At 63.6% G+C, this 8,677-nt stretch overlaps 1 protein-coding gene across 1 annotated transcript; it reads left to right on the top strand.

Moving 5' to 3' along the window:
* Window positions 1–2,098: 2,098 nt before the first annotated feature.
* On the top strand, window positions 2,099–8,533 carry PNKP (polynucleotide kinase 3'-phosphatase; the record flags this gene model as incomplete). The annotated part of the gene is made up of 11 exons (XM_040054213.1): window positions 2,099–2,230; window positions 3,495–3,541; window positions 4,507–4,788; window positions 5,862–5,941; window positions 6,041–6,098; window positions 6,917–7,024; window positions 7,130–7,201; window positions 7,781–7,829; window positions 8,014–8,084; window positions 8,264–8,356; window positions 8,440–8,533. Coding segments are annotated over exons 1-11 (1,072 nt in total), but the record flags the coding sequence as incomplete, so codon positions are not given.
* Window positions 8,534–8,677: the final 144 nt, after the last annotated feature.

Genomic DNA, 8,677 nt, shown 5'->3' on the forward strand with positions numbered 1-8,677 from the left:
GGGCTGGGGGGTGGACGGGGAGGCCGGCGGGGAGAAGGCCTGGGGAGGGGGGAGGCTGGTGACGGAGGTGTGAGGGGAGGGGGGGAGTTTGGGGAGGGGGCAGGAGGGGCGCGAGGACGGACCGGGGGGAGCTGGGATGGACCGGGGGGCGCCGGGAGTGTGGCAGGGTGGAGTGGGAGCGCGCTGGGACGGACTGGGATGGACTGGGATGGACTGGGAGTGCACTGGAGTGGAATGGGAGTGCGCTGGAATGGACTGGGAGTGCACTGGGATGGACTGGGATGGACTGGGATGGACTGGGAGCGCACTGGAGTGGAATGGGAGTGCACTGGGATGGACTGGGATGGACTGGGAGTGCACTGGAGTGGAATGGGAGTGCACTGGAATGGACTGGAATGGACTGGAAGTGCACTGGAATGAACTGGGAGTGCACCAGGATGAACTGGAGGGCACCAGGATGGACTGGGGTGCACTGGGATGGTCTGGGGGTGCACCCAAATGAACTGGGAGTGCACCAGAATGAACCGGGGGTGCACCAGCATGGACTGGGGGGCACTGGAATAGACTGGGAATGCACCAGGATGGACTGGAATGAACTAGGGGTGCAGCGGGATGGACTGGGAGCGCACCCAAATGAATGGGGAGTGCACTGGGATGGACAGGAATGAACTGAGGGTGCACCCAAATGAACTGGGAGTGCACTGGAATGGACTGGGAGTGCACTGGAATGGACAGGAATGAACTGAGGGTGCACCCAAATGAACTGGGAGTGCACTGGGATGGACTGGAACAAATGAGGATGGACTGGGAGTGCACTGGGATGAACTGGGGAGCACCGGAATGAACTGGGGGTGCACCCAAATGAACTGAGGGGCACCGGGATGGACTGGAATGAACTTGGGGTGCACCGAGTTGGACTGGGGAGCACCAGAATGAACTGGGGGTGCACTGGGATGGACTGGGAGTGCGCCAGGATGAACTTGGGGTGCACTGGGATGGACTGGGAGTGCGCCAGGATGAACTTGGGGTGCACCAGGATGAACTGGGAGTGCGCCCAAATGCACTGGGATGGACTGGAACAAATGAGGATGAACTGGGAGTGCACTGGGATGGACTGGGAGTGCACCCAAATGAACTGGGGGTGCGCACCAGGAGGGGCTGGGGTGAACCAAGACCAAGCCGGGGGGCGCCAGAACTCACACGCGAGGACATCGAGGGCACCGAGGACACCGAGGACACGCCGTGACACGTCGAGGACACCGAGGACATCGAGGACACGCTGTGACACGTCGAGGACACCGAGGACATCGAGGACACGTGCTGACCCCCCTCACCCCGGCTGTGTCACCTGCTCACACCAACCCCCCCCCACCCCGAGTGTGATTTGGGGGGGGGGGACACGAGGCCACCCCACCCCCAGCGGGCAATAAAGGTGACACTTGGTGGCACAGCGGGGGTCATGGGGGGCGGGCCTGGTGTGAGCACAGGGGTCAAGGGTCGCAGGGGGGTCACAGAGGGGTCATGGCGGGGTCACGGCACCTGCTGAGTCAGCAGGTTCAGGTTTTGGGGTCCCGGGAGGGGCGAGGGGCAGCTGGGAGGGGGACAGGGGTGACCCCCAAGGACCCCCTCCCAGTCCAAACCAGTCCCTCCCAGTGCCCCCCAAACCTCTCCCAGTCCCTCCCAGTGCCCTCTCAGCTCGTCGTGGTCACCACCAGTGTCCCCTCGGTCCCTCCCAGTGCCCCCCCCAGCCTCTCCCAGTCCTTCCCGGTTCCCTCCAGTTCTCCCACCCACCCTGGGAGGACCCACCCCGTCCTCCACCGCCAGGGGGCGAGGTGACACTCAGCCCACCGGAAGCGGCGGCGTAGCAGAACCGGAAGTCGCCTTGAAGGCGCCAAAAGAGGCGCGGTTTGGGTGCACGGATGGGTGGGGCTAAGTCGGAGGGGGCGCGGCCTTGCCGGGATCAGGCGCGCGCAAGGACCAAAAAGGCGGGAACGAAGCAAGCGAGAGGCGGGGCCGTGTGGCGGAAGTGACGTCACGCGGACCGGGGAAGGGGCGGGGCTAAGCTGTCCGGGTCCCGGTCCCGGCTCCGGTCGCGTCTCCGCTCCCGGCGCGATGCGGGCCGAGCTGCGGGGCCTGGCCGGGCCCGTGCCGCTGCCCGACGGGCAGCCCGTGGTGCTGGGCCGCGGGCCGCTCACCGGCGTCACCGACCGCAAGTGCTCCCGGCGGCAGGGTGGGTGCGGGGAGCCGCTCCGTTATCCCGGGATACCGAGACCGCATCAACCCCCCCCCCAAAACCCACCGGGACCCCTCAGAACCCTCCCAGGACCCGCCACGGCCTCGGTTATGGGGCACCGGCGGAACCGGGACCCTCAAGGTCACCCCCAGGAGCCGCTAAACACCCCCGGGTTCAATCCAGGGGCACCGGGACCCGTGATCCACCCCCGGCTCATGGAAGCACCCCAAATTTCCCCCTCAGGACCCCCGAATTTCACGTCCCAGAACCCCCAAATTTCACCTTCCAGAACCCCCAAATTTCTTCCTCAGGACCCCCAAATTTCTCCCTCAGAACCCCCAAAATTCACCTCCCAGAACCCCCAAATTTCACCCACCAGGACCCCCAAATTCACCCCTCAGGACCCCCGAATTTCCCCCTCAGGAGCCCCAAATTTCCCCCTCAGGACCCCCAAATTTCACCTCCCAGAACCCCCAAATTTCTCCCTCAGGACCCCCAAATATTCCCCCCAGGACTCCCAAATTTCCTCCTCAGGACCCCCAAAATTCCCCCTCAGGACCCCCAAAATTCACCCATCAGGACCCCCGAATTTCCCCCTCAGGACCCCCAAAATTCACCCCCCAGGACCCCCAAATTCACCCCTCAGGACCCCCAAATTTCACTTCCTAGAACCCCCAAATTTCTCCCTCAGGACCCCCAAATATTCCCACCAGGACCCCCGAATTTGCCCCTCAGGACCCCCAAAATTCACCCCTCAGGAGCCCCAAATATTCCCCCCAGGACCCCCAAATTTCCTCCTCAGGACCCCCAAAATTCCCCCTCAGGACCCCCAAAATTCACCCATCAGGACCCCCGAATTTCCCCCTCAGGACCCCCAAAATTCACCCCCCAGGACCCCCAAATTCACGCCCCAGAACCCCCAAATTACCCCCTCAGGACCCCCAAATTTCACCTCCCAGAACCCCCAAATATTCCCCCCAGAACCCCCAAATTTCCCCCTCAGGACCCCCAAATTTCACCTCCCAGAACCCCCAAATTCGCTCCCCAGGACCCCCAAATTCCCCCCCCCCCGAGCCTCCCCCAATCCCCCACCCGGTTCCCCCCCCAAACTCCCCAATCCCCCCAAGGATCCCCCAAATTCCGCCCCGAATCCCCCCCAAACCCCACCCCAGTGCCCGGGGACGCTCTGTGGGTGCCCCCTCCCCTCCTCCCCGATTTTTGGGGGGGCTCAGGGGTCCCCAAATCTGACCCCTCCCCACAGTGGAGATCGTGGCCAACTACGCCGAGGGCACGGCCCGGGTCACACAGGTGGGGGGGAATTTGGGGGGGCTTTAAGGGGTTTGGGGGGGTCCCGAGAGGGTTTGGGGGGTCCTGGGGGGATTGGGGGGGTCATTTTGGGGGTGTGGGGGTCAATTTGGGGGGGTTCTGTCCGTAATTTTGGGGTGTAGGGGGTCACATCGAGGTGGGACCAATTTGGGGGGGGTCCTGTGGGGTCATTTTGGGGGTGCGGGGGTCAATTTGGGGGGACTCCTGTCCGTAATTTGGGGGTGTGAGGGTCACATTGTGGTGGGGTCTCAGAGCAATTTGGGGGGGGGGGTCCTGTGGGGTCATTTGGGGGGTCCTGTCCGTAATTTTGGGGGTATGGGGTCCCATCAGGTTGGGGTCTCAGAGCAATTTGGGGGGGGTCCTGTGGGGTCATTTTGGGGGGTCCTGTCCGTAATTCGGGGGTGTGGGGGTCACATCGAGGTGAGACCAATTTGGGGGGGGGTCCTGTGGGGTCATTTTGGGGGTGTGGGGGCCAATTTGGGGGGGGTCCTCCCCATAATTTTTGGGGTGTGGGGGTCCCATCAGGTTGGGGTCTCAGAGCAGTTTTGGGGGGGTTCTGTGGGGTCAATTTTGGGGGGTCCTGTCCGTAATTTTGGGGTGTGGGGGTCACATCGAGGTGGGGTCTCAGAGCAGTTTTGGGGGGGGGTCCTGTGGGGTCATTTTGGGGGCTCCTGTCCGTAATTTTGGGGTGTGGGGATCACATCGAGGTGGGACCAATTTGAGGGGGGTCCTGTGGGGGTCATTTTGGGGGCGTGGGGGTCAATTTGTGGGGGGGAGGTCCCATCCATCATTTTGGGGAGGGGGCGCCGTTTCCCCCTCACTCTGCCTCCCCCTGTTTTTTTTTTTGGGGGGGGGGTGGTTTATGAGATTTGGGGTTCATTTTGGGGAGGGGTTTTTTTTTTTCAGCCCCCTCCCCTCTAACTCCTCCTGTCCCCCCCTCTCCCCAGCACGGGGTGAACCCCAGCTCCGCGGGGGGCTCGGTGCTGGGCCGGGGGGGCTGCGGGACCCTCGCCCCCGGCCAGACCCTGCTGCTGGTCAACGGGAGGTACCCCCTGGTGCTGCACTTCCAGGGGTCCCCCCGCCCCAAAAAACGCCCGGCCAGCCCCCCCGAGGAGCCCCCCCCGGCCCGCCGAGCCCCCCCGAGCCCCCCGAGCCCGGCCCCGGGCGGGTGGCAGAAGCTGGGACCCCTCCTCATCCTCACCCCCGTGGGGCTGCGGCCCAGCGCCAAGGTACGGGGAGGGGGTTGTGGGGGGTCCCATAGCCCCCCCCCACATTTCAGAGCCCCCAATTCCCCCTCAGAGCCCCCAACCGCTCCCCGAATTCACCCTCGGCCTCCTTTTTTACCCCCTGAACTCCCCCCCCAGACTCGCCCAGATCCACCCCAAAACCCCTCAACACCCCCCAAACTCCCTCAGCACCCCCAAATCCCTCCCCAAAACCCCTCAACACCCCCTAAACTCCCTCAGCACCCCCAAATCCCACCCCAGACCCCTCAACCCCTCCTAAATTCCCCCAGGTCTCCCCAAATCTCACCTCAAACCCCCCCCCAAACTCCCTCAGCACCCCCAAATCCCACCCCAAAACCCCTCAACACCCCCTAAACTCCCTCAGCACCCCCAAAACCCACCCCAGACCCCTCAACACCCACCCTAAACTCCCTCAGGTCTCCCCAAATCCCACCTCAAAACCCCCCAAATTCCCTCAGCACCCCCAAATCCCTCCCCAAAACCCCTCAACCCCCCCTAAACTCCCTCAGCTCCCCCAAATCCCTCCCCAAAACCCCACAACACCCCCTAAACTCCCTCAGCACGCCCAAATCCCACCCCAGACCCCTCAACACCCCCAAACCCCACCCCAGACCCCTCAATACCCCCTAAATTCCCCCAGGTCTCCCCAAATCCCACCTCAAACCCCCCCTAAACTCCCTCAGCACCCCCAAACCCTACCCCAGACCCCTCAACCCCCCTAAACTCCCTCAGCACCCCCAAATCCCACCCCAGACCCCTCAACACCCCCTAAATTCCCCCAGGTCTCCCCAAATCCCACCTCAACCCCCCCTAAACTCCCTCAGCACCCCCAAACCCCACCCCAGACCCCTCAAACCCCCTCCCCAGGCCGCCCCAAATCACAAAGGACCCCTTTTTTCCTCCCCCCTCCCCACCAAAGACCCCCAAACAACCCCTTCGAGGGGGTGAATTTCCCTCGTGGGGGGAATTGAGGGGCTCTGGGTTGGGATTTGGGGGGGGGGTCCCCACTGTCCTTGACCCCTCCATGTTTTTTTTTTGGGGACCCCCCTCCCCAGATCGCCGGGTTCGACCTGGACGGGACCCTCATCACCACCCGCTCCGGGAAGGTGTTTCCCACCAGCCCCGACGACTGGAGGTGAGGGCGGGGGGCTTCTTTTCGGGGTCCCGGGGGGTCGTTTTTTGGGGTCCCGCTGGGATTTATTTTGTTTATCGTCCCCCTCCCCTCTCCCCACAGGATTTTGTACCCCGAGATCCCCAAGAAGCTGAAGCAGCTGCAGGAGGAGGGGTATAAGGTGAGACCCCCTCCCCAAAAACCCACCTTGGGGACCACCCCCCGGCACCCCAAAACCCTTTAGGACCCCCCCCAAATCCCATTTTCTTTCTCTCAGGGGATTTCAGCAGCCCTCAAACCCCACCCCCAGAACTCTTGGGGGACCCCCCAGGTTCCTCCCCAAGACCCCACTGAGCTCCCAAAGCCCCCCCAAAACCCTTCAGGGCTCCTCTAAACACCACTGAGCCCCTCTAGAGCCCCCCAAATCCCCCCAAAATCCTCCTAATCCCCTCCCTGACAACCCAAAATCCCTTAAATCCCCTCCCTGACCCCCAAAATGCCCCCAAAACCCCTTCCTGACACCCCAAAATCCCCCAAATCCCATCCCAGACCCCCAAAATCCCTTAAATCCCCTCCCTGACACCCCCAAATCCCCCCAAATCCCCCTCAATCCCTTCCCTGACTCCCCAAATTCCGTACCTGACCCCCAAAACGCCCTAATCCCTTCCCTGACTCCCCCAAAACCCCTCCCTGACACCCCAAAATCCCCCCCAATCCCACTGATTCCTTCCGTGACTCCCCAAAACCCCCCCAAATCCCATCCCTGACCCCCAAAATCCCCCCAAAACCCCTCCCTCACACCCCCAAATCCTCCCAAAACGCCCCAAACCTCCTTCCTGACCCCCCGAAATCCCCCCAGATCCCGCTAATCCCTTGTTTGACGCCTCAAAATCCCCCTAGATCCTCCTAATCCCTTTCCTGACCCCCCCCCAAATCCCCTCAAATCCCCCCCGAATCCCCCGGTGACCCCCCTGAACCCCGTTTTCCTGCCCCCCGCAGCTCGTGGTGTTCACCAACCAGCTGGGGATCTCGCGGGGCCGCCTGCGCCCGGAGCTGTTCCAGGCCAAGGTGGAGGCGGTGATGGAGCGGCTCGGGGTGGCCCTGCAGGTCTGGGGGACCCCCGGAACCCCCCTGGGACCCCCCCCCCAAACTCGGGGATCCCCCCTCAAGGGTCCGGAGTTCCCTCTGTTCGACCCCCGCCCCTCAATTCAGGTGCTGGTGGCCACCGGGCCGGGGATCTACAGGAAACCAGTGCTGGGAATGTGGGACCACCTGTGCCAGGAGGTGGGACTGGGGGGGACTGGGGGGGACTGGGAGGGACTGGGAGGGACTGGGGGGGGACTGGGAGGGGATTGGGAGGGACTGGGAGGGACTGGGATGGGACTGGGAGGGACTGGGAGAGGACTGGGAGGGACTGGGAGGGACTGGGATGGACTGGGAGAGGACTGGGAGGGACTGGAGGGGATTGGGAGGGAACTGGGAGGGACTGGGAGGGACTGGAGGGGATTGGGAGGGAACTGGGAGGGACTGGGAGGGACTGGGAGAGGACTGGGAGGGACTGGGAGGGGACTGGGAGGGACTGGGGAGGACTGGGAGGGATTGGAGGGGACTGGGAGGGGAATGGGAGGGGACTGGGAGGGACTGGGAGAGACTGGGAGGGATTGGAGGGGACTGGGAGGGGAATGGGAGAGACTGGAGGGGACTGGGAGCTACTGGGGGCACTGGGAGTTACTGGGAGGTTGTTGGGAACAGACTGGGGACCCTGGGGTGGTGCTGGGGGGGCACTGGGAAGGTGCTGGGAGCTGAAGGGGGGGCACTGGTGTGAACTGGTGTGGACTGGGATCACCGGTTTGGGTCCCGCAGGCGAACGGGGACGTGACGGTGTCGGTGCCCGACAGCTTCTACGTGGGGGGTGAGCACAGGGGTCCCGGGGCGATTTTGGGGAAGTTTTGGGGGGTCCTGGGGGGTCCCAGGGAGCTCCTGGGGGGTTATGGGGGGGCCCTGGGGGGTGGGTTGGAGGTCATGGTGGGAGGTTGGGGACCTGGGGACAATTTTGGGGTCCCGGCCTGCTGCTGACTTCTCTTTGTCCCCCCCAGATGCTGCCGGACGCCCCCCGAACTGGGCCCCGGGGCGGAAGAAAAAGGATTTCTCCTGCAGCGACCGATTGGTGGGACCCCAAAACCCGCCTGGGGACCCCCCCAAATCCCCTGGGCGTCCCCCTGACACCCCCAAATCCCTGCAGCTCCGCCCTGCGCTTCTCCCAGTCCCCCCCAGTTCATGACCCTGGGGGCTCCTGTGCCCCCCCAAGTCCCCCCCAGTCCCCCCAGTTGACCCCAGTGTTCCCAGTTCGCTCTCAACGCGGGGCTGCGGTTCCTGACTCCTGAGGAAGAGTTCCTGGGATGGGCCCGAGCTCCCTTTGAGCTCCCAGCCTTCGACCCCGTGAGTGACCGCTGACCCCATGAATGACCACTGACCCCAAGAGCAGCCTGTCCCCGATCCTGACCTTTGACCTTTGTCCCCAGCGCCGTCTGGACTCCGAATCCCCTCAAGAACCCCCCGAGGCCGAGCTGGTGTCGGACAGGCCCGAGGTGCTGCTGACCGTTGGATTTCCTGGGGGTGAGTGACCACTGACCCCTACACTGACCGGTGACCCAGCTCTGACCCCTGACGGGTGAAAAGGAAGGAAAAAGGGGGAAAAAAGTGGCAAGGAACATGAATCGGAAATCGCAAGAAGGAAAAAGGGTGGGAAACATGAGGGGA

The sequence above is a fragment of the Hirundo rustica genome, unplaced genomic scaffold (assembly GCF_015227805.2).
Source record: "Hirundo rustica isolate bHirRus1 unplaced genomic scaffold, bHirRus1.pri.v3 scaffold_610_arrow_ctg1, whole genome shotgun sequence".
Lineage (NCBI taxonomy): Eukaryota > Metazoa > Chordata > Aves > Passeriformes > Hirundinidae > Hirundo > Hirundo rustica.